Source organism: Canis lupus, chromosome 14, assembly GCF_048164855.1.
Source record: "Canis lupus baileyi chromosome 14, mCanLup2.hap1, whole genome shotgun sequence".
Taxonomy (NCBI): domain Eukaryota; kingdom Metazoa; phylum Chordata; class Mammalia; order Carnivora; family Canidae; genus Canis; species Canis lupus.
This window is the reverse complement of record NC_132851.1, coordinates 15,939,354-15,966,655: the sequence shown is the minus strand read 5'-3', so window position 1 is coordinate 15,966,655 and position 27,302 is coordinate 15,939,354. Positions and strand designations below refer to the sequence as shown.

The following is a 27,302-nucleotide window of genomic DNA, read 5'->3' as shown; positions in this document are numbered from 1 at the left end:
CCTCTGACTCTTTCTCAGTGACTTTCATCACTGAAGTTCCCAAAATCTGTGCACAAGGCCCCACAACAACAATGTGCCTTTAGGAAAAAAAAAAAAAAAAAATCTTCGGGCCTTCTCTGCCTCAGGTACTGTTGTAGGCACTTGGGTGGACACAGACAGTAGATAGGAAACATAAATACATAAATTACAGTGTTCTACAATTATTATTTCAAGCTCCCAAAATGAGGCCAACCAGTTCACAAAAATTCCTTGGATTTTCACATCAGCTTGCCTTGTCCAAGCTGGCTCCGGCACATCACGACATGAGAAACGAGGCAAGAATAATGCGGATAACACAAGGGCACAATTCATATTGTGAATCTCATGGACAGGATGTGGGATGTGAGAGAGGGAGAAATCTAGGACACCTCCAAGGTGGATGGTCCACAAAGCAGAAGTGGAATAAAGATGTCTATCATGGAACACTGGGGTGGAGGGCCTGAGGTGGAGGGAAATCATTTTGTTTCCATAAGTTAAATTTGAGATGTCCATTAGACACAGAAGTGAAAAGACAACACTGAAGGTTCAACCAGGAGGGGACTCAGGTAGGGGATCCCAGGCAGTGAGGTCACTTCTTTGACAACAAAGCCCAACAGAACTTGGAACCCTTGCAACCAGGCACCCACATTCTAGTGCAGCAACACATCAGGCTCATTTGGCTGGAGACATCCGCTAGTCAAAGATGTTCTCCTGTTGCTTGCCGACTTCCCGGGGCTCTGGCTTCCAGAAACCCCAGGGATGCGGCTTTTTCACTTGCTGTGGATTTTGGTTCCACCGTCACACCCCACGCCTCAGGGCATTTGCCAGGAGGCGCCCTAAGGTAATACTGAGCAGCCCAGGCCAGGCCAGGCCACCTGTGCCAGCCATCCTGGGCAGCCCCATCCCCTCCTCTTCAGTTTCAGGGAACCAGGGATGTGTGAGCAGATCCCATCCAGGCTGGAGGAGGTTGCAGGGGCAGGTGTCCCGGTGATCCCTCCATGGTCACACTGATGTCATGGTGGGCAGGGTGGAAAGACGATTCCTGAGGTGCCTCTTACCCATCCCAGAGTTAACCCAAGGTCCTAGAGCTGCATCCCTTTTCTCTCCTTGGGGGAGGTGTGTGCTGACTGTGGTGTGGTGTGTCTGGAATGGAGTTAGCTGGGTGTGAGGCCCAGCCAAGGCAGCCAGACCGGGCGCTGAGGCATCCTGCCTGGCTGCCGGGCACTGTCTTTACAGAGATCCACACAGGAGAGGGGGCAGGAGTGGGAGGAAGAGAACCTCTGCTCCACCTCCTTGAGGAACGGGAAAGTGCCCTGCATAGCTAAGAGAGGCCAGCGCGGGCTCAAGGTGAGTTCAGGGCCTAGGGTGATTGAGCCGGGCACGGCGGCTGGAGTTGAGTGCTTGGCACCAGCTGAGATGCCAGGTTCTGTGTTCAAGCCAATGCAAGTGGTGGTCACAGCTCCAATTCACTGTCCCAACCTGGTGGAGCCACCTGAAACCTTGGCCACCTTGGAAGAAGAGCAGGCCCGGGTGCACACTATCGTGGTCCCCGACATGCCGAAGCAACCACCAACCTCAGTCGAGCAACCAGCTTCGGCCCTTGAGCAACATGCTGAACCACCTCAAGAGCCTGCCCAGTCTCCTACCGTGGGGTCAGCTGAAGCTTCTGGGCCTGATCTGTTCAAGCCAGACACCGCTGTTGGAGCTGAGTGTTTCGCCCAAGTCAATATGCCAGCTGCTGAGTTGAAGCCAATGCACATGGTGGGCACACCTCTAATTCACTGTCCCAACCTGGAGGAGCCACCTGCACCCTTGGCTGCCCTGGATGAGGAGCAGTCCCCAGAGGCTGCAATCAAGGTCCCTGAAGAGCTGGAGCAGCCACCTGTTTCAGTGCAGCAACCAGCTTCGGCCCCTGAGCAACATCATGAACCATGTCAAGAGCCCGCCCCAGCTACCACTACGGGACCTGATGAGCCATCAGGGCCTGAGATGATCGAACTGGTCACGGCTGCTGAAGCTGAGTGCTTGGCAGGAGCCGAGATGGCACCTGCTGATTCGAAGCCACTGCAGGTGTTGGTCACACCTGTGATTCACTGTCCAGACCTGGAGGAACCACCTGCACCCGTGGCCCCTCCAAAAGGTGAAGCAGGCCCCAGTGCCTGCTCTCAAGTTCTTCAAAGGGCTGGTGCAGCCACCTGCCTTAGCAGAGAAGCCGGCCTCGGCCACCGAGCAGCAGCTCGTGATGCCTGCAGCCCAATGGAAGGCTTCCCCTCCCCTCTCGTTGCGCTGTTTCTAATTTTTGTGGTTGCCATAAACCTCTATAATTGGTTCATGAATTTTGTTTGTAATAAAAGTTAACTTTGTATAAAAATTTCCTCTGATGCTTTTAAATTATACATCATGGTACTTTAGTCCATTCCAAGTGTCGCCCAGGCGAGACCAGAAGGTACTTGGGCCACATTTCCACCAGAGACAACCGACTACTGACCATCCTGCTCATGCCCTCCCTGCTGTCCCTGCAGCCCCTGCCTTTCTCTCTGTCTCTGCTGCTTTTCCTCCTCTGGGACATGCATGTGCCTGGAGTCCTCGGTGTGGCCTCCTGTCTCTGCCGCAGACACAGAGCGACTCATCGTTTTCCCAGTAGTGAAGAAACATACCATTTTTATTTCAAAGCCATATCCCTAGTGAACAAAGATCATGTGAATCCCCCAAATGAAATACTTTCATTATCCAGGATAGGGTTCCCTCGATGTCATGTGTCAGGTAGTAAAGTAAATGGTTCCTTAAGGTTGCAGACAGATAAAAAAAAAAAAAAAAAAAAAAAAAAAGGTTGCAGACAGATAGTATTTACTTAATAAAATGAGGATTCCCATAGAAAGAAAAGAGGACATTTACCTTCTACCAAGGAATAACTGCCCGTTGCACGCTGTTGGGTCCTCCAGGCCTGAAACTGGTAACTCATAAGGATACACACGCACCTGTTTTCATCGCCACTGGTTTCATGATAGCCAACGGGGCATGATGATTTCCTCCCACACCCTGACAGTTGAATATACCCACTTTTTCATTTTTCTTTGTGGCCCATGTTGTCTAAATATTGGTTGGTTTCAACGTTTCTTATCTTTCTTTTGGGGTGCCACCTCCATGTTTGTCTAAGGGGGCCAAGGCCTGCAGAGCTGCTGCCAGGAGCCCGGCGTGGCCACGCAACCTTCTGTAACAGCGGGGTCGCCGCCTCTCACTTTTTATACTTTTTCTTAAAAAAATTCCTTGAGATGAGTTAGTAAGGATCTAAATTGCAGTAACTTTGTACACACAATATATGCTCAAAATAACTCTCTGATAATTGGGGTGCCTGGTGGCTCAATCAGTGAAGCATCTGCTTTCAGCTCAGGTCATCCCAGGGTCCCGGGATAAAGCCCCACATCCAGCTCCCTACTCTGCTGTAATTGATTCTAATAGTTAGTCATACACCTAATTAATTAACATATAACCATATCTCTTATATAACTATATAACAGTATAATCCCACCCCCGCTCATGCTCACTCACTCTCAAATAAATAAAATCTTGAAAAAAATTAAAAAGAATTCTCTGGTATCAAAAGCAAAGAAAACCATGAAAGACTTACTGCCTTCTGCATCGGTATAAGCTTAGTTCAAATTATTAGTTATTAAGAACAGGATACAATCGTTTAAAGATACATTAAACTGGGCCAGAAATTCATTGTTGTATGCTGTGATTTATAATAAAGAACTGGTTATTCAGAAATCTGTATTGGGTTAACAATATAAATAACTTCACATTTTATTCAAATTGGAAAAAAATATATAAACTTACTTCACCCTACAACTAATGAATTCAAGACTTTCATAAAAGCTTTAAAGTTATCATGCTTTCACTTGACTTTAGTTTTTTTCAGTCATTATATTTCTCTCCCAATGTAATGATTTTTCTACTCAGAAACAAAATACATATGACTAATCATTAAAAAGTGATTTTATGCATCCCAATGTTTATAGCAGCATATCAACAATAACTAAATCATGGAAAGAGCCCAAATTCCCATCGACTGATGAATGGATAAAGAAGTTACCTATTCAGGGGATCCCTGGGTGGCGCAGCGGTTTGGCGCCTGCCTTTGGCCCAGGGCGCGATCCTGGAGACCCGGGATTGAATCCCACGTCGGGCTCCCGGTGCATAGAGCCTGCTTCTCCCTCTGCCTGTGTCTCTGCTTCTCTCTCTCTCTCTCTCTCTCTCTCTCTGTGACTGTCATAAAATAAAAAAAAAAAGAAGTTATCCATTCATATATGGACACGTATATAAGCATACACACACACACATTCAATGGAATATTAGCCATAAAAAAGAATGAAATCTTGCCATTTGCAATGATGCGGATTATGCTGAAATAAGTCAGTCAGAGAAAAACAAATACCATATGATTTCATTCATCTGTGGAATTTAGAAATCAAAACCGATGAACATAGGGGAAAAAGGCAATCCATGAAATAGACTCAGCTATAGACAAGAAACAGGATTGCTGAAGGTGGGCAGGGTGATAGGTATTAAGTAGTACATTTGTTGTGATGAGCACCAGGTGTTGTATGTAAGTACTGAATCAGTAAGTTCTATACCTGAAACTAATATTGCACTGTGTGTTAATTAGCTGGAACTTAAATAAAATCTTGGAACAAAAAAAAATTTTAAAATTAAAAAATTAAAAGTAGTATTTTGAAGTTATGTTTTTTGAGAAAACAGATTCATCAATTTATTCAGAAATAAGAGTTTTAGCTTATCATATTGAAATGTGATTTTTCCATATTTGAGTATACCCAAAATGTTTTGATTTGCGTATTTTCAGCAAAGAAGGTCAATATGTAGCATTTTCTACTACTCTTCTAGCTTTTCAAGTGCACTATTTCATGTTTCACAGTGCTTAGGATCATCAGCTTTATGTGTCAACTTCACTAGATATTAATGCTCAATTACTTCCTCAACTAGTAATCTAGGTGTTGCCATGAAGGTATTTTGCAGAACTGATGAACAGCATCAGTTGACTTCGAGTCCTCCATAATCGGGGGGGGGGGGGGGGTGATCCAGGCAATTGAAAGGCCTTAGGAACAGAAATCAGCTTTTCTTTATTAAGAAGACAGTCTGACCATGGAGTGAAAAGACTGAAGCCTCAGCTCCCTGAGAGTTTCCTGTTCAACTAGCTAGCCAACACAACCGATTAAGTCAATTCCTTGCAATCAATCACATGTGTATGGTGAAACCTTGATTGATACAATGCTCTTGCATTTTGTTTGTATTTTGTCAGTCTCAAGAAAAAAGGCGCATGAGGCATAACTCCTTCTGATCCTGAATGCCCACCTGAAAGCTGATTACCTCTCATTTTTCAGAAAAGAGCAGCTCCCTCACACTCCTCTACTTTCAACCAATGCCCAAAATTGTGTTTTTCCATTCCTTCCTTAGTCAGTACAATAAGCCTTCATTGAAATACATTTAACGTACCAAGAATAATTATTTATTGTCAACCGTTTGTTCATTACTTAAACTTTAGTTTTATTGTTCAAATAATCATTTGTCTACCTCTGATCATAATTTTTCATAACCTGAGTTTATATATACAAGAAACAACCCCTAAAATGTTTTTGAATCCCTTTGTTCTATGTATAGATCTTTAGGGGAAAAAAACAAGAAAAACAAGCAAAAAATAATAACCCTCTTTGTTGGCCTATCTCTGTCAGTATCACTGTATTCAGGGTGTTTATTTTACCTAATGTTTTCCATTCTTTTCCTATTCTGTTCCCATACCATGTACTCCCCAGTTTTCAAATTCCATCCCCAATCTTCCATATATGTAAACCCAGCAAGTCTTTCTCTTGATGTAGCAGAAATTTTAGTGTTACTGTTTTACATAGTAAATGTAAACCATTTTCATTGTGAAATGTTATATAATAGTGGAAAGAACAGCAACTCCACATACCCAGGTATGCGTGCACACACACATACACACACACATACATGTATATATCCATTTCAATTATACTGCATAAAAGTATATATACTTTTATAGCCTGGTTTTCTTTTTAATTGTTTTATGAACCTTCATCTCATGTCATTATACTTTATTCCTATAAGATAGCTAATAGTTGAATATTTTATCACATTGACATATTATATTTTATTTAACCCCATTCTAGTACTATTAAATCAATGCTTCTTTTCATGTCTGATATCTCTTTTGCCTAAATCCTTTAATAAAATTTCTGTTTAACAAAAAGATACCACCAAACTTATTTTCAGGAACTTGCTAAGCTTTTATATTTGCATTAAGGATATATAGTTTTAGAAGTCACTCCATATAATAATATAAATAAGGGAAAAAGATAAAAAATATCTTATTGTACATATTTATTAAGCTATTAAATAATCTATAGTTTTAGAAGCCACTTTAATGACTCTGATGCAGAAATTCATGTGCAGAAGGTTTGTTGGATAACTTTCTAATAATACCTGTAAGAAAGTATGATAAGCAAGATACAGACAGTGAAGTTGAACAGTGATTAAGTTGCAAGAAAACAATGCTACAGGCAGCTCAGGAACTAGGATGAACTTTCAGATTTGGCTTTCCAGATTAGAAGCCAGGCTCCCTTTCCCCACTTTGGCCTGTTCTGTTCTTACTACTTAAATTTAACCGCATGTGGGCTAACTTATGGTAAGAAAATTCTTCTGATGGCTCCTTCATTCACAGATGAGTTAAAAACCAAAAACATTTTTTTTGGAGAATTCTGTCTCATTGTTTAACAAATGAGTAACTGTGCACTATTTAAGCAAATTTAAAATCATAGCTTTTTTTTTTTAATAAATTAGTGGAAGTAACTTAAAATCATAAGTTTTTTTTTTTTGTTTTTTTTTTCCCAGTTAGTGGGAGTAACTTTGAGCTGATTGGAAAATTTTTTAAATTATTATTTATTCATGAGAGACAGAGAGAGACAGAGAGAGAGAGAGGCAGAGACACAGGCAGAGACACAGGCAGAGAGAGAAGCAGGCTCCTCTCAGGGAGCCTGATGTGGGACTTGATCCCCAGACTCCAGGATCACCCCCGGGGTTGAAGGCAGTTACTCAACCAATGCCACCCAGGCATCCCATGGAATTTTTTTTTTACTTATCATACTTTTTCTGAACACCTAATACATATCAAGAATAGTTATCATAAAGTAAAAATATAAAGTATAAAATATACAAATATATAAGGTATAAAAATGCAAAGCAATACTCATGCTCTCAAGTAGTTATGAGAAATATGATTGCTCAAATAACTGATACATTGTACTATTAATAATTTAAGAGTTGTTTTAAATCAAGTTCTTGGGTATTCGAAAGAGAGAGATCCATTTATAAGGTTCAGAAAAGTTTTGATAAGAGTTAGCATTTGTTTGACTTCTTAAAAAAATGAAAAGAATTTTGAGAGGCATGGATGAAAATGGAGAGCCAGAGTCAAGTACATTAGAAAGAAATAGAAACGCCAAAGTGAAAATTAGTGCAAATTGGAATGACGATTATCTCAATTTGATGAAACATCAGGTTTGTGAACAAAAATCATGTTAGATTGCTAAAAAGTTAGATTGTTCAGTCCTCAGATGTCAGATTAACTGTGCACTCAAGTCTTGGGGGGCACATAGGAGAGTGATGCTATAATGACACTATCAACATACCTCTCCTCTTCTTGTTCCTGCTCTAAGGCTCCATAGCAAGCTACTTCAATGGTCCCATCCATTTGAGCTTCAAAATATATTTCAACTCTGGCCACCCAGGTGCCCAGACACAGATTTTAAAAGTCAAAGTCTTTACCTGACCCACAAGGCCTCCCAGGATTTGTTTCCTGCCTACGTTTCTTGTCTTCTCTCTTAGAATTTTTTTTCCTTATTTTTCATTGATCATTCTGGGTATTTTACACTCTCCAGATTTTGTTACATTTGAGAATTTGTGGCTCTCTTTCTGAGTACTAATGGTCATATGGCTGCTACCTTCTCATCACTTCTATTTTGTCAGAAGCATTACCTTCACAAAGAAATCTTTGCTAAGTGAGAATCTAAAATGTTTGTTTTTATGATCATTCTCAATCATATCTCCTCTTCATGACATTTTATCCTGATTATGTATATTTATTTTCTGCCTTCCGCCAATAGAGAGTAAGCTTCACAAAAAAAAGCCCTCACTTGTTCTCCACTATGTAAACAGCATCTTGATCAGCAGAAAGGTTTTTATATAGCAGCCATAGATTATTAGCAAATGATAATAAGATTCATTATAAAGTATCTATCAAACCAAGATATTTCATAGAATTAAAAAATTGTGAAAATAATTTGAGTGTCTTGGTAAATTATCTTCCCAGAACATGAATCCCTATGGTTATCTAGAGGTTATTTTCTAATATATTTACAAATATTAGTAATCATAGAAAAATCAAACTTCTTAACGAAAGTGTAGAGGGGTGCCTGATTGGCTCAGTGTTTGAGTGTCTGTCTTCGGCTCAGGGCATGATCTCAGGGTCATGGGATGGAGTTCCAAATCAGGGAGCCTGCTTCTCCCTCTATGTTTCTTCCTCTCTCTCTGTATCTCTCATGAATAAATAATTAAAATCTTAAAAAGTGTGCAGTTTTCAGACAGTCTTTCCTAAAGGTTTTAGTAATGATGTAAGTAAGATAAACTTTAGAGAGGAGAAAAACACAAATAAGCAATAAAATCTGATGGATCAAATCAGTTATGCAAACAATCTAAAAAGGACAAAAGGACTAATTAGACTAGAAGCACTTAAATTTTAGTGGAGAATATGGCAACTTATATAAAGAATATTCATAACAGAGAACTATAACTCAGTGAAATAAGTACAAGGAAAGAAAATCGTAGAACAGGTATTAGCAGTGCCTATCCAAGCTCTGACAGAATGTGTTCTGAGATCTGTAGTCATGTAAGGTTCAAAAACCTCTAAAGAATCTTCCAAGTGATTTATACATCAATCTTGCACTCATAATAATTTCATTAACACTAACTAACCATTTTCATCTTGGGCTAACCAAGCAAAACTTGGCTTATCTTCCTTCTGTATTAGATCACTTAGAGGGACTGAATGAGTTACTTATACTGAATTAAATACTCCAGTACCTGTGACACATATATCTTATTGTAAATTAATATATTGGCATCAGGCTTCTATGCTTATTTTATGTAAATCCACTCCTGAGCAATGAATTTTCTCTCTGTGTGCTGACAAAATCAATTTTTAAGCCAGAGGGAAGATCTGGCAGAGGGACTCTGGCAAATCTATTGAGGTAATGAAGGCCACCTTGTGAGGCTTCTGGGAGACAATCTTAAGGTCTTTGCCTGGGGGATATTGACTTTTGCTGATTATGCCATAGCATTCTTATATTTTCAACTCTATAATGTCTCTCTCAAGTTTTTTAAGACTACTTTTTCATAGAAAAGAGGAACATGTTTTAAGTAATCTCAAGATTTGAATGTCATGTTGTAGTTCATAATAATAAGTGAAGAGAGTTTTATTTATTTTACTTAATTCATTGAACAAATATAACTTTATTTTTCTTTTAATACAGGATAGACATGATCCCTGCACTCACAGAATTTGTGTTTTGGTTGCATAGGTGAAAAACTAATTACACAAATAATTTTTTTAAAGATTTATTTATCCATAAGAGACACAGAGAGAGAGAGAGAGAGGCAGAGACGCAGGCAGAGGGAGAAACAGGCTCCATGCAGTGAGCCTGAAGTGGAACTCAATCTCCAGGATCACACCCCGGGCCAAAGGCGGCGCCAAACCCCTGGGCCACCAGGGCTGCCTATACAAATAAAATTTTAATTAAGAGTTTGTTAAGTTTTGTACAACAGAAGTACTGGGGTGATTAATGATATTTTAGGCTCCAGGAACTGTAATTTCAAAACCTTTGTGAAGGCAAAAGCACAGTCTACTTGAAGGACTGAAATAATACTAACTGAAGACAGCTAGGAAGAGCGAATTTAAAATGGCTTCTATGGGTAGACAGATGAGTCACTATAAATCGAAAAATTTAGAAACGTGAGGTTATGATAATGAAAATGCTTTGAATTTTCCGATTTTCCTCTTCTAACTTATATAGCATTTAACGACAAAATAATGAGTCCCATAGATGCTCTTATTCCTATCTCCAGAACCTGTAAATATGGTACTTTACATGATAAAGGAATTTGAAGACATAATTAAAAATCCTGAAATGGAGAAACTATCCCACTTTATCCAGATCAACCTAATATTGTCACAAGAGTCCTTATAAGAGGGAGAAAATAAAGTCAGTGTTAGAGGAGAGTAGATGGGCAAAGGAAGCAGGAGTTAGGGGATGTCCTTTAAAATACCTAGAAAGGCCATGAGTCAAAGAATGAAGATAGTTTCTGGAAACCGGAGAAGGTAAAGGAAACACTTTTTTTCCCCCTAGAGTCTCCAAAACCTTGAAGGATCAAGCCCTACCATACCTTGTAACTGGGTTTGTACTCCTAGCCTCCAGAACAGAAATATAATAATACAAATAATAAATGTGTATTGTTTTGAGCCACTGAATTTGTGGTAATTTGTTACAGTAGCAACAATAAACTAGTACAAACATTTTGTAGTTTGATATCTGGTCTGTATTGTTAAAGATGGAGTGTTTTATATCATTTACTATAATTAACCCAAACTAGAATGCCAGTGCCCTGGGGCATAGGGCCAGTATTTCTGACTCCCCTACGGTCAAGCCATAAGCATGATAATACACCATATGATTTACTTGCTGATCAACTCAATGTAATACATTTTTTTAAAAACTTAAAATATATTCAGGCTGTTGGTCTGCCTCAAAATCAATTTTTAATTCTTACTCCACTTCTGACTTTTATTAGTTACAGAAGGTTGTCTAAGTGAAGGAACCTCAGGCTCTGGCCAGAATATAGGGTTCTCTTTGTCTTTTTATTTATGTACTTATTTTTGGCAAATATCTTTTATAGAGGCTTCCCATAACTACTAATGTACACAAAATTTATACTTCTGCTTTTCCTAGTAATTCTACTTTTAGAATCGGATCAAATTTATTTCACTTAGACTTAACTTTTATAGGATATATGACTTAAAATAAGTTAATTGATCTGTCTTACTTTCTTATCTATTAAATATAATTCAATTTTTTGTCATAGGTTTGAGAGGATATTTAACTAATATGGTGCATATAATGTAAAGGAGCACAGTGTCTGTCATCGAGATTGTGTTGAGTAACACCGTCTCGTGTTCCTCCGTGTTTGCCCTCATCCCCTCCTCACATCACATCACTCCAATTGCATGACTCATTCATCAGGGAGTTTTGCTAGACAGGCTCTCATAACCAATCAAACCTGAGGCTGTTTTACATACCAGAAAACAGATATAAAGTCAAAAAGCAAGTATAAATGAATGTCAGTATTTCAGTATCAAGTCAGTCTACCAAAGAGAGCACTCAGAATGTATCCTGGTGTACTTGTGACTTTTACATCAGATGAAGTGATAATTCCTCCAGAGGCATTAATATCATCCCCTCCAATTTCACAGTCAGTGCTATGTCTCTGCACTGCAATATCATGAGACGGCAGCTTTAAATGTCAGCATCACCCACTGTTTCTGTGACAAGTACCTGAAATGAACCAACTATTAGTTATTGGACTAAACAAGACTCATGTCCCTGACACTGAATTGGTGCCAAATAAATATTATATGAGTCCTGGAATAAAGGGTGGAGGGTACACAACAGAGTGTATATGTAGCATTCATCCATGTCAAATGTTGCCTAGCTGGCATTACTTTTGTGAAAATTCAGCAGATATGAAAGAAGAATCTTTTTTTCACCTTCCTCTGTGTGTGTGTGTCTGCCTGATTTTGTCACTTTCAGTACTTTAATATAGAAAAAGTAGGGCGTCTATTAATTTTACAACTCTTGTCCATTTCAGTGAAGAGAAATGAATAAATTTTTTAAAACCCCAAAACAAAACCCAAGTTTGTTATTGGGATTTTGAAGAGTCTGTGGTGATTCTAGGTCTCAGGATTGTTAAACATTCCCAAACCTGAGCAGGGAGAGTGTTCCAACAGGACGTGGTATTTCCTCCAGAGTAGATATTAACAGATAAATGCCTAATTCTAACTTGAATCTGACTTATGAATTCAAATCTTTTTTTTTATTGAAACCCTCTTCAAGATATCTCATGGATGGTGTAGAGAAGACATGATGTATTTTGGGGATGTCTATAGCCATATCATGCTCAGTAAAATGTTTATTTTCACGTCATTTTTGTAATGACTGCAACTGAATAATATTGTATCTTTCTAATTCAACTACTTCCCTAAAACAAACTATAATTATAATAGTTTATCATGTATAACTTTCATATTTTGGAAATCATTGGATTTTCCTTGCCACAAATAACATGCCCAAAATTGCTGATTTCATGGTAATAAAATTACAATTATAAAGTAACTGGCATATGTTCCAGGCTTTGTTGTTACCTAATCTTTATTTGTGTCTTTTCAACTGGCAACCATCAAGGGGTAAAACTGCACCACACAGATATGACTGCAACCCAGCATCGTGGGTTTCTAATGGTCAATAAACCTGATTTATTAAACAAACTCTATTAATGTTACACCAGGGATAAAGTGATTATGGAGCCCTTTACATTGTAAGAATATATAATTATCATTTCTTCTTAAGAAAAGAGCCACATCTTTATAAAACAGTCACCAGACTCTGACATGCTGGGCTGTGTAAAACTGATAATGAGTTGAAAATGAAGACTGTCAGCAGTATGTTCGCCAAAATGGTATACAAGCAGTTTGAATTGAAACAGTAATAAAGCAATCCTTTTCCTCTTTCAGAAGGGAATTACTATTTAAATCTCTAGAAAATATTCCTAGAACTAGTGTGAATCAATAGAAGTATAAGGTTTTTAAACTTGAGGTTTAAAATAAGTGTCTAAAATAAGTGTTAAGTATTTAAAAATAAACAAATGAAGCACTTTTTTTTAAATACAGAGGACAGTAGTTTTTTTAAACCATGGAAAATCAAACTTTAATTTGTAGTGATCGTATTCTTTTCTAATGACTAAGTTAAATGAAGGAGATTGAAGAAATTACATATGTATGATTAGAATTATCTAATATAATGCACATTAATATTTATATATTCATAAATTTTATTTTTCTACAGATGCATTGGAAGAATACAACAAAGGAAACTATTAACATCTTCATCAGTATATTACTAAGCTTAAATCATACTCATCTCATTGTTTTTGTTGTATATTCAGAGAAGAGTTTTGCTAAGAAAACCAAATGTCTTTCCACTTTGTAGTATAAGAAATCTTCCTTCTGCTATGTAACATATTTATTTTGGAGGGTTTTGGCTGCCCCTGCTCTTTGCTGAGACAGTAACTAAAGGTTAAGTATAGAGCATATTTGAGAGAAAGAAATCAGAAATAATATTTTATAACTTAAATTATTATATGAGCCTGGAATTCAAGATAGTGTTCTCATGAGAAATATAAAATTTTTGGTGTTAAAATCATAATATTGTAGGTGATCACTAAAAGAATGTTTGATGGACAGCAAGGAGATGACCAAAGTGTCTAAAATTAACAGTTTTGAAATAGGAAAATAAAAGTGATCAAAAGAGGAACAAATGCAGTAGAAAGAAAATCAAGAGGAGTTGGTCTCCTGGCAGTCAAAGCAGGAAAATATGTCATGGAGATAGAGCAATCAGCTGTATTTAATGTGGTCCATGGGTCAAGTAGGATGATAACTAGGTATTGACTTTAGATTTAACAATTTGGAAGATTTTATATATATTTTAAAAGATTTTATTTATTTATTCATGAGAGACACAGAGAGAGAGAGAGAGAGAGAGAAGCAGAGACACAGGCAGAGGGAGAAGCAGGCTCCACGCAGGGAGCCCAATGTGGACTCGATCCAGGATTCCAGTATCACACCCTGGACTGATGGCGGCGCTAAACCGCTGAGCCACCGGGGCTGCCCAGATTTTATATTTGTACTTATTGTGCTTATAGGAATATTCCTATTCCTTATAGGAATTCATCTAACAATCATTCTAAATATTATTTTGTGTTATTAATTAATATCACCATATATATATCACGAAATATATATAAAATATATATCTTAGATATATACACATATATACACACATTAATGCATAGATGTGGCATTAAAATTTGTTTGGAGGAGCTATGATTAAATTTCTATTTTTATTTAATTCAAAGCACATCTATTTTGAAATTATATTACACAAAGTAAAAAGGAATACATACACACACATATGTATCTGTATCTGTATCTGTATATGTGTGTGTGTGTATACATACATCCACTTGATTGATATATTTCTCTCCAAAAAAATGGAATTTTTATTTCTAATGTTTAATGTAGTAATAGTAACCCAACTACATTCAGAAAGAATAAAAGATGTCTGATTGGCAGACTTTTCCATTATTCCTCATTCTCTTTAATTTTGAGAACATACAATTGTTCATTTTGCTTCACCTCTTAAGGCACCATGGTATTGGTAACTATGACTAGCACATCTCTGAATTTTCTGAATGTGATGATTTTTTCCAATTGTTAATTCATTTTATTAACCCAAAATTTGTAGAATTTATCTTATATTGTAGCAGTTAAGAACATAGAATATGGAGCCAAATTGCTTGATTTTGAATTTTAGTTCAAGGTTGTATCCTTTAAGTCCATAAATATAATTGGGGCAACATTAATAATTCTTTTTTTTAAGATTTTATTTAAAAAAAACAAAACAAATAAAGATTTTATTTATTTATTCATGATAGACATAGGGAGAGAGGGGGGCAGAGACACAGGGAGAGGGAGAAGCAGGCTCTATGCAGGGAGCCCAACGTGGGACTCAATCCCGGATCTCCAGGACTGCGCCCTGGGCCAAAGGCAGGTGCTAACCACTGCGCAACCCAAGGATCCCATAATTCTTTTATGCAATCATTCTACATAATTCTCTTATACAATAATACATAATTCTTTTATACAATCATTTTATACAATCATTCTAGTATTGAACTAAGCCAGCCTAAACAATTAGCATAGTGTATGGCCTATTTCAAACATTGAAACTGCATCTACTTTGATTGTTAATAATTCTAATACTATGTGCAGGAGTATGCTAACATACAAAAAATGTAAAATATAATGCCTTATCGGGAAAATCATAACTTTGTAAGAAGACATAATGGGAGGAAATAAAAACCAATGTCTACACAAATGCAGTAGTAGACTTGTGCTCAAGGCAAGGAATAGAGTAGTCTCACTTCTACTTAGGCATCAAGAAAATCTCAGAGGTAAGTTTAAATTTTGCCTCTTCTGATGCTGACTCTGATACAGGTGTTCTCTTTTGTTATCTAAAATTGTTCTTAGCTCCTGTGTACATAGAATCAGTAAGAAAAAAGAGAATATTTATTTTGCTAGACAAGAATAATGTAAGGTACTTTGCATGCACACTTTAATTATGTAATGATTATATGATGGAGTGTTCTATTTCACAGATCACATCCAATGTGATAAATAGCTATTCCCTCAAAAATATTCATTATATCTTAGGCAACTTTTTAAGAACTTTGTAATATATTAATTAATTTAGTCCTCAAATCATAGCAATGAAATAAGTATTATTATTTTACAGATGAGGAAATGGTTATACCCCAAAGTTTGAATACATTTTCTAAAGCCTTGTAGACAATATATGGCTGATTTGGAAATCAAAACTCTGAAAAATAATTTTATGGAATGAATTGTGTTCCCTCAAACTCACAAACTGAAGTCTTAAACACCAGTGCCTCAGAAGGAAATGGTATTTGGAGATAAAATAAAGAAGTGATTTAATTTAAATGAGGACATTATGGTGAGGCTCTAATCCAATATGACTCTTGTTCTTATAAGAAAGGGAAAGAGACAGCTGGGATGCATTCACATTAAGGAATGAATCTGTGAGGACACAGCAAGAAGGTGGCCATCTACAAGCCAAGGGGAGAGGCTTCAGAAGAACTCAACCATGCCAACACCTGATTTTGGAGTCTTCTAAAGCTGTGAGAAAATAACATTTTGTTGTTCAGGTCACCCAGTCTATAGTATTTTGTTATGGCAGACCTAGAAAACTAATAATGCAAAGGGATTCTCAACATGGCCCTATTGACATTTGGGGCCAGAAGACTATCCTGGTCATTGTGGAATGTTTAAGAGCATATCTGGCCTCTATCTACTAGATATTAGCAATAGCCCCTCAGTTGCAAAAGTCAAAATCTATTCTGTAGATATTACCAAATTTCTTTGAGATGTAAAGTAGCCCCTGGTTGAGAACTAGAGATCTACGCTGTGAAAGCACACAAACTGTCAAAGAATTTTAATAATTTTCCTCAACCAAAGTCTTATTACACCATGAAATGAAGCAAGGACAGAACCAGGTTAATCTCACTGTAAACTAATGTATTTTTCCATGAAATCTATTATTGTTGGCAGGATTATAAGTGGAGGAGGAAATGTATTAGAATGGGGCCCAGTGGGTACCTGGATTGCTCAGTGGTTAAGCATCCTTCTTTGGTTCAGGTTATGATCCCAGGATCCTGGGATGGAGCCCCATATCCTGCTTCTCCCTCTCCTTGTACCCCTCCACCTCACTCATGTTTTCTCTCGGTATCTTTCTCTCTGTCAAATAAATAAATAATTTAAAAAAAAACGAAAAACAAAAAACAAAAACAGAATAGGGCCCAGCAGTGAATGAACAGGACTGAAATATACCTTGAGAACATCTATCCTGATTCAGAAGCGCTGCTCATAACACCCTACTGAAGTCCTAGGTAAACAAAACTAGAAGCCTTACTTTTTAAAATTAAGATTGATAAAGATTTCACTTGGAACTCATCATTTCATGGCAATATCTGTTGATCTGCCTATCCTGATTGTTACTATTTTTTTTCCTTTGAGCCAGACCATGTCCACAATCTTCAAAAAGGTAAAATAAAGTTTTAAGAAATCAAAAATTATCAGGCAGTAGACAGGAGAAAGATGAAGAGAACTGCAAGCATGTTGCTTGGTTTTAGATAGTTATCTGAATGTCATATTGTACCTTAATTATCTACCTAGTTCTCTCTGTCTCACTGGACTGTGACTCCTTGCCATACAGGATTATGTTTTCTATTTTTTTATATTCTTAACACTTTGTACTATACCTATCATATAATCAGAACTTAATATAAATATCCCAAATGATTAAATAAGCCCATGGACCATCCTAGTAAAATGCCATCTGAAAAAATAAAGAATCTATATAATTAAAAAGAGTACAAGTTGCAAAATAAGAATTTGTACCAGAGCATGAATTAGAGAAAATGTAATAAAAATACTCAAGATTTATGGTCCAATCTAATTTGTCAATGTTTCTATACAGACCTTGAGGAAATAACTGTTGGAAGTTCAGAATTGAAAGGGTCTTGCTAAGGCAGAAATAAAGAAAGCTTACCAATGTTTTTTTATCTAGCAGTGTCAGCTTGGCTCATTTTTTCTGGCATTTTAATGCAAATTTGTTAAAAAAGAGTCCAGTGTTCAGATGACTGCAATAATTTTAATTATGTTTGGCCTGCAGCACGTAGTTGCACAGTGAGTGGGAGTAGGCACTTCTTAAATTTCACAGTGAGTATTTTCTGGAAATTGCATCACAAGAAAATACATGTAAATATCTGAAATTTAAGAAGAGGACTCCATACAAACACAAAACCAAAATATTCTTAAAGGACATGTTTTGGAGACTTTAAGAGTAAAGCAGAAAATATTTATAGTTAAATGTGGGAAGTAAAAGTGTCACAGGCAAGAAATAAGTTTACAAGATAAAAAGAAACATGCAGATTTCTGGGACTACTACTGTAGTGCCATGAGGATGAACTCTGGTATAATTGTGTATTGGATTAGAATGGTAGACATACTTACTCCTATGTTTATGCTTTAGATTTTAAAGTTTGAACTGTTACATTTGAAAAGGATCAATATAAAAGTATTTTGTTCCATTCATCTTAGGCTACTGTAGAAAGGAAGAAACTATCAACTTGTGTCTTAAATTCTTTTGTCTTCATATCTTTCATGGAAGTAGATGGGAAACTAATATTCTCATAATAAAAATTTAAAAATTCTTTCTGCAAAATATATGCTTTATTTGTTATTTTTGTGAGAAAAGTCATGAATATTGTGTGATTGACATTTTTTCTCTTAATTATAGCACTAGAATATGTTTAGTTTTAATATTTAAACTTTGGGGCAGCCCGGGCGGCTCAGCGGTTTAGCGCCGCCTTCAGCCCAGGGTGTGATCCTGGAGACCCAGGATTGAATCCCACCTCGGGCTCCCTGCATGGAGCCTGCTTCTCCCTCTGCCTGTGTCTGTGCCTCTGTGTGTGTATGTGTGTGTGTGTGTGTGTGTGTGCGTGTGTGTGCGTGTGATGAATAAATAAAATCTTTTTTTTTAAATAAATAAAATCTTTTAAAAAAACTTTAAACTTTGAAGGAAGACAATTCTTGCTAACCTCACAATTATGATCGATAACATAGTTTTATTAAATTTCATTTAGAAGAGTTTTAGATTTACAGAAAAAAATTGTGAAGATGATACAGAGAATTCTTATATGTAACATTCTGAGCGTCCCCTGTTATTAACATCTTACATATTATATGGTGCATTGTCACAGGTTATGAACCAGTATTGATAACATTATTATTAACTAGAGCACATATCTTATTTATGTTCCATTAGTTTGCATCTAATGTCCTGTTTTGTTCAAAGATCCTTTTGAAGATACATTTTGTTTAGTTGTCATGTGCCCTTAGATTCTTGACTGTGATATTTGCTCAGACTGCAGGGTTTTGATGATTAAGATAATTTTTGGACTGTTGGTCAGGAATTTTATAAAATGACCTACAATTGGGATTGTTCCAGTATTTTTATCAAGATTATACTTAAGTTGTGGTTTTGGGGGAAGATGACTACAGTGGTAAAGTGATAATTTCTTTTTTTTAATTTTATTATTTATTTGTTTGTTTATTTATTTATTCATTCATGAAAGACAGAGACAGAGAGAGAAGCAGGTTCTATGCAGGAAGCCTAAATGGGACTCCATCCCGGGTCTCCAGGATCCTGCCCTGGGCCTAAGGCAGCGCTAAACTGCTGAGCCACCCGGGTTGCCCTGAAGTGATATTTTTATCACATTATATCAAGGGTGCATAATATCAACATGACATATAAATTTTTTTTTTAAAGATTTTATTTATTTATTCATGATAGTCCCAGAGAGAGAGAGAGAGAGAGAGAGGCAGAGACACAGGCAGAGGGAGAAGCAGGCTCCATGCAGGGAGCCCGACATGGGATTCGATCCCGGTTCTCCAGGATCGTGCCCTGGGCCACAGGCAGGCGCCAAACCGCTGCGCCACCCAGGGATCCCGACATATAAATGTTGATGTTCACCTTGATTACCTGGCTGAGATAGTATTGCCAGTTTTCTCTACTAGAAAGTTACACTTTTCTACTTCTTCCACATTATAGTTTTTCACACATACTTAAGGAGTTTGAAGTTATGCTCCATCTTCTTGAGGGCAGAGTGCTTATACAAATTCTTTTGTACATGAGATTTGTTATTCTTTCCCATTTGTTTACTTATATCTGTGTTGACTCATAGATATTTATGTTATGCTTTAGATTATCATCCAATTCGGCTTGGTTTTCTTAAATTTTATAGCTTTGGCCAATGCGATCTCTTTTAGTTAGCTTCTGTATCTCTTTTACCTACCTATCCACATTCTGGAATATAACATACTTTTTTTTCCCATTCTGAATATCCATTTAAAATATAAGAAAAATATAAAATCAAATAAGTTTACATGTGAGAATATAAAATTGATATTATATAATGTATTTTAGTATTTGAGTATAATTACATGTATTATGTATTAATATATATGGATATATATGTTTATATATGTGAACACATGTGCACACTCACACACATACTTATAAAAATGTGAATCACTAGTCATAATTTGATAATGGATCCTGAACCTGACCCAGCTTTTCTAAACTTTTAAAATAATAACTTTTTCAATCCAAATCTATCTCTCTTAAATAATAGACACATTAAGAATTTCATAAAATGTACATTTTGAAGTTTGCCACATTCCAATTTAAAAATATGGACAGTTTGACAAGTTTTTATTCAGCTTCTCAAATAAGGATTCTGAATAAAAATTCTAATTTTAAAAGCACACAAAAATTGGAAAAGTAAAATCATCTAGTAATATAAAAAACTAGTGGTAAAGAAGGCAACTTTCTTTTTAAAAAATGAAAATCATTTAATTCAATTATATCTGTCTCATGTTTACATCTGATTAAGTTGAAACTTTAAAATACACCTCTGTATTCTAGATACTTAAATATTCTTTTAAATGGCAATAATGTTCTTCAGGCTTCTTGTGACTTTAAAAACAACTAAAAATTAGAAATGTGTAGAACCAGTCATGAGTTCTGCTAATTGCTGGGTGTATACATTCAAAAACTCATAGTACAGGATCTTTACAGACCCAAAGCTAAATTATTTCAGGTAAGAAAGTAAAGAAATGACAATGATAACTAATAGATAAGCATAAGTATTTGCTAGTGTTCACTTAATTTTTAATAAAAAGTCTCTCCCTTAAGAGAGAGCCTTAGAGTATGGAAACATCACTTTTTCTTGAAGAAGGCCTACAGTTAAAGGAAGACAGTTACAACAAAATTTCTCAGACTAGTTATTGAGGTTTTATTTATTGACCGCGAAGATGTGTGTGTGTATTCGATAAAAAGTTAGAATTTTGTTTCTGATGGAATCAGTTTGGTCTTGGTCACAAAGGAATTAAGAATATTTTCTAGGTTTTACTTCTGTATAAAGGGAATTATCTTTCGCTCACATTATTATAATTTTTTTACTCAAAATATACTTTAAGATAAACCATTATGATTGTTAAGATTTATGGGAAGACCTAGAATAAAAATTAGAGCACTACTTATTATTTTCAAGTTTCCATGTGATTGGAGAAGGCTTGATTTAGATTTTTATTTTACCTATTTCTATTGCCCCTCAGGAAAGAGGTCTCATAGAGGAGAATGGAATATACTATTTGATTTAAGTTTCATGGTATTTAAAGATAATTTAATTATAAAAAGGAAGCAATTTTGATTATACTAAGGGCAAATAGATATATTAATGATAACTTCATTTTTTCTTTTTTTAAAAGATTTTATCTATTTATTTATGAGAGACAGAGAGAGACAGAGACATAAGCAGAGGGAGAAGCAGGCTCCCTGTGGGGAGCCCGATATGGGACTAGATCCCAGTTCTCCAGGACCACATCCCAGTACTCCGGGACCACACCCTGAGCCAAAGGCAGACGCTCCACCACTAAGCCACCCAGACGTTCCAAAACTTCACTTTTCAATTAGTGATTATCATGGTTTCAAACAAATTTCAAAAATTCAACAAATTAGCCGGAAACTGACTTATTTTTTGGCACTAATGCCTCATTACATTTTTAGTCATCAATGTTATTATGATAAAAATAAAAGGATCATCATTATTAAACAAGTTATATACATATTTCAACCCAAATTAGGCTCTAAAGAGCCTAAATATTTTGATTTATTAGTATGTCAGTAATCCTTATAGACTTGAATGTTTTGAAAAAATATGATAGCTATCACAATGTCTAAATAATTTTTATTTATGAGCAAATTCTTTAAAATATTGCTGTGTTTTCTTTCATTTTGACTTTTCTATTTGTACAAGGAGTATGGTAATTTTAATCAAAACCATCTAAGACCATATCTAAGTTTAGCCTCACATTGAGCCCACAGACATAAGAGGGGACTAATGAAAAAGCTAGAGTTAAAGTATTCTTTGACCACTTTGAGGATGTGCTGTTGTTTTACTTGCATTAAAACATGACAAATTGTTATTATTATTTAGCATAGACTTACCATATTATGATGGAAGCCTAGTATACATACTCATGCAAACTGCCATGTTATGGATGACTGACTCTCTGTTACCCCAACTCTTTTCTTTATTTAAGCAATAATTATGAGAAGAATAAAAATGGCAAAAAATGGAAAATCAATGGTACAATAACTTCATTGAAAATATAGAATGAGATCAGATCCTCATTTACATAAAAATTGAAGCTCATATTGAGCTCCACACCTGTTTGAAGAGGTCCCACATTTCCAAATGCACTACATTTCTCTTTCCTTCTTGACTTTTTAAGAGACAGGAGTTGCCTTTCAGCTATGACAACATAATTAACTCCATATTGCAATTACTTCTGCATGATGACAGCTATCAGTAGCCTGAAAGATTTAAATGTGCTCTTACCAGTTTACTTTTGGTATTTAGACTTCCAATATTACAATGACCTCACCTCCCACCACGTCCAGAAAAAGGCATGCTTTAAAATGCAGGTGCTGAAAATAAAACAAGTAACATCAATTTCACAAGGATGGAAGGTGTAATTAACTTTATTGTGAATCAGTCAAATTTGGGCATAATTAAAATACATTTTATAAATTCTGCTAACTTCATTGCACTGTACACAAATGTTATGTTTTGAAACAGTATTTGTAACAAAATCACATATTTTTCAAATTAGGCTATCATTGAATCAAACTGTACTAAATGGATATGTAACATTTTGGTTACCATTAGTATAAGAAGACTGTGAAAGCCATAACCCCGAGACCACAGGAGGCTTTCTATTTTTAGACTGTGCTTCAGAACAAGGTTTTCAAATTCCAGTGTCCATCAGACAAAATTTATGACAAGTTTCAGACAGTGATTGTATCATTATTTACATACAGAGACTCATAATCTTTAGATTAGCTTGAAATCAAACATCTTGTTAGGTAATATTGCTTATCTGTCATTCCTGGATTATACTTTATGCTCCTTTTTATGCCTTGTAGTTTGTTTCAAAAAGTCTATAATTTGTAATTAAAGTAAATAGAGAACTGACACCATTATTCTACTGAAACATAATTGAAATAACTTGGAATATTGCTTATTGATGGAGAGGCATAAAATATAAAGTCTATTTTTCACAATGTTTAATACAAATGAAGTAAATCTACTAACAGCCATAAATCTTAAGGTTTGTTTTTTTCATACTAGTTAAGCTTTGAATGCCAGGAAGTCTAATTATATATATATAATATATATAATATATATATATGATCTAATTTATACATATATCACATATGTGTATATATGATATAATTTAATCACAAAATGCTAACAAAGTAGTTTCATCAGAATTTTAAATATTATGTAGTCCTTTATTAGAAGTATCATTCTAATTGATCCTCCAAAACTCACTACTTTAAAAAGAGATTCAGAAAAGAATATAAAGTTTATTTTATTTTTTTTAAAGATTTTATTTATTTATTCATGAGAGACACACAGACACACAGAGGCAGAGACACAGGCAGAGGGAGAAAGAAGCAGGCTCCATGCAGGGAGCCTGATGTGGGACTTGATCCAGGGTCTCCAGGATCATGTCCTGGGCTGAAGGCGGCGCTAAACCACTGAGCCACCAGAGCTGTCCAAGAATATAAAGTTTAAAAGAAATCCGGAAATATATCATCTAGCGAATCTGTCATAGAATTCAGATTCATCTATATGGTGAATTATAGTATATGCTCAAATATACCTTTAGTTGAGGAAGAAAACATAAAGCTTTCACTGGGACTGCAGTGTATCAAATTTATCACCATAAAACATTATTGGTGTAATTCTTTATTTGTGGGTTACAGGAGTCTCATCTCTCTACTGACATATGGTAACATAACTTTCAGTACTCTTTCCTCTATTTTCCTTTCTTTTATAATTCACATTTTCTTCTTAGAGTCATCCAGTATTAGATGTAGTAAATGTTGTGTGCATTAATTTCTCATAAAATTATAACCCATATATAACTTATTTTTAAATATATACGTATGTTGAATATGTATCATAAATGTACATATGTATATATTTATAAGTTTCTATGTTCATTCAAAGAGGAGGAACCTAATAATCACAAAATTTTAATTCATATATAGGTTAGAGCAATGTTCTATGTTTTTTTTTTTACTTTTTACATAATTCCAAAATCCAAGTTACTAAAGCTGTTAAAAATCTGAGTATTATTACCTATAATTTGTTTCTACCATTTGCTCTTAGTACATTCATCCAGAAACTGTATGCCATTGAAGAAATCCACACTCTTCCTCCATTCTTTATTCTAATTGTAGAAACTTCACAATGTTAGATCCCGTAAATGCCTAATAAATTTATATGTGGGTTTGGGTACCTCAGATCTCCATGTACTAAGAAAGAATGTTATTTAAGAACATTGGAAATCCTTCCATTTATTTTTGTCTTCTTCAATTCTTCCATCAGTGAATTATAGTTTTCAATGTACAGGTCTTTCACTTCCTTGGTTAAATTTATTCCTAAGTATTTTATTGTTTGAGTGGAAAAATTAGTATTATGAAAATGTCCATACTACTCAAAGAGACCAAATATATGATTGACTAATTTTTTTTAAAGATTTTATTTATTTATTCATGAGAGACACACAGACACACAGAGGCAGAGACACAGGCAGAGGGAGAAAGAAGCAGGCTCCATGCAGGGAGCCTGATGTGGGACTTGATCCAGGGTCTCCAGGATCACGCCCTGGGCTGAAGGCGGCGCTAAACCACTGAGCTACCAGGGCTGCCCTCATCAACTAATTTTTAACAAGTACCCAAGAACACAAAATGGGGAAAGGATAGTCTCTCCAATAAATGGTGCTGGGAAAGCTGGATATCCGTATGCAAGACATGAAACAGGATCCTTATCTTATACCACTCACAAAAATTAACTCAAATAGATTAAAGTCTTAAATGTAAGGTCTGAAGCCATAAATACACATATACACAATGGAATATTATTCACCCGTTAATAAAGAAAGAGGAAATCTTGCCATTTGTGAAGACATGGATGAAGCTGAAGGGCATCATGCTAGCATGATAAACCAGACAGGGAAAGATGAATAGTGTATGGTATTACTCATATGTGGAATCTAAAAAACAAAACAAAACAAAAAAAACACCGGTCTTATAAAACCAGAGAACAGAATGGTGTTTACCTTATTACAAGTCTTCAAGTGTTGATAGCATTAATATGATTTAATAAGCCATTATATGGAGACATCAATTCTGATCAAATATGGGACATATTAATCAAGAAAAACATATTCATAGTAATGTATTGAAGATAGTATATATACTAATATACACTAATTATATATTTTTCAAACTGATCTCACATGTTTGAAGGGGAGAGCTGAGAGAAAGGAACCTAATCACTTGCTTCTTTATTCCTTTTAAACTCCTTGATATTTAAAACCATTAGGTTTAATGGATTTGAAATTCTATGCTTATTCTTTAAGTAAATGCCTGTGACGCAAGTCATTTGTAGAGATTTCATGAGATTTAAAAAAATTAATGTATTATGCTTAATACAATCATAGCATTCAATATGCATTTCCTTTTTATAAGGCAGTGTGCCCAGTGCTGTGGAAGTATAAAAATGAAATAAGATGATTTAAACCAACTAGCATAAAGGAGGTTATAAACATTCAAAGAGAACTTTCAGGTAATGGACTTCACATAAGTCATTATATTAAAGAGTCAGGAAGTATATCGGTAACAAAGTTCTTATCTGACAGATGTAGAAACTTAATGACAATCTTTAAAAGCTACATCCTCAGATAAATAATTGAAACTCTTTAAGCCTTTCTTCTCATCTATAAAATCAAGATAATCAAACTCATAGGGATTTTGTTGGCATTAATAAAATAATTATTAGAATATTTATTATTTATCAGAGTGATTTAAAAAGTGAAAATCGTATTATGAATGTAAGCAGATTATTTTGATGAAGTTAATGCATAATGGTTCTTAACTATGGACAGCCAATTGATTCTTTCAAGTTTAACAAAGCTTAAATAGCACAATGCCATTTCATTTTTTTAAAATCACTTTATTGGAATATAATTGAAACACATAAACTGCACATTATTAAACTGTACAATTTTATGTTTTCATATAATTATATACCTCTAAAACCATAATTTCAAACAATATAATAACTACATTAACCCTCCCTAAATATCCTATGTACTCCTTCCCTCTTCCTCCTCCCACTTAACCCTTCAAGTTCTCAGGAAACCATTGATTTGCTAAGGCTAATTTGCATTTTCTGGGATTTTTTTATGTAAGTGAAATCTTTTAACATACATTATTTTTGCCTAGTCTCTTTCATTCAACAAAATTATTTTGACATCCATCCATCTTGAGTGCAGCAACAATTCTATTTTTCTACTGTAGAGTACTAATCCTTTACAAACATACCACAACTTTGTTGTGGTGGTTGAAGCATAGTTAACATACAATATTATTTCAAGTGTGCAACATAGTAATTTGATAATTGCATACATTATGAAATGTTTACCATAAAAGTGTAGTTATCATCTGTCACTATACAAAGTTATTACAGTATTATTTGATTCATTTACCTATTGATAGAACTTCAGTCATTTTTATTTGGAGCTATGTCAAATAAAGCTGCTATGTATAATTGTGTACACATTCTAGTATGGACATATGGTTTGCCTTGAGTAAATGCCTAGGAGTAGAATGTATAATATTTTTGGTGTTATCTTCAACTTTCTTTTTTTTAAGTTTATTTATTTTTAATTTTTTTTGTCTTTAACTTTTTAATAATACTTATTAAACATATATTTCTGTGTTCTTAATTTTTTAAAGAAATTGCCAAAGTTGTTAATATCATTTTGCATACCCCCTTATACTTGATAAGGAAAGGGGGTTTTTTGAGTGTTTGTTTTGTTTTTATTTTTAAAAAAATAAAAGATTTTATTTATTTATTTATTTATTTATTTATTTATTTATTTATTTATTTATTGAAGACACAGAAAGAAAGGCAGAGACACAGGCAGAGAGAGAAGCAGGGTCCTCTCAAGGAGTCGGATGCATGCCCTGAGCCAAAGGCAGATGCTCAACCACTGAGCCACCCAGATGTCCCCCTTATTGGAATTT

At 35.4% G+C, this 27,302-nt stretch overlaps 1 protein-coding gene across 1 annotated transcript; it reads left to right on the top strand.

Annotated features, from left to right (window-relative positions):
- Positions 1-683: 683 nt before the first annotated feature.
- LOC140603376 (uncharacterized) lies at positions 684-2,383 on the top strand. The gene is made up of 2 exons (XM_072773881.1): positions 684-859; positions 1,255-2,383. Exons 1-2 carry the CDS (start codon positions 722-724, stop codon positions 2,374-2,376), a joined length of 1,260 nt encoding a protein of 419 aa, XP_072629982.1. The 5' UTR covers positions 684-721; the 3' UTR covers positions 2,377-2,383.
- The last annotated feature ends 24,919 nt before the right edge of the window (positions 2,384-27,302 follow it).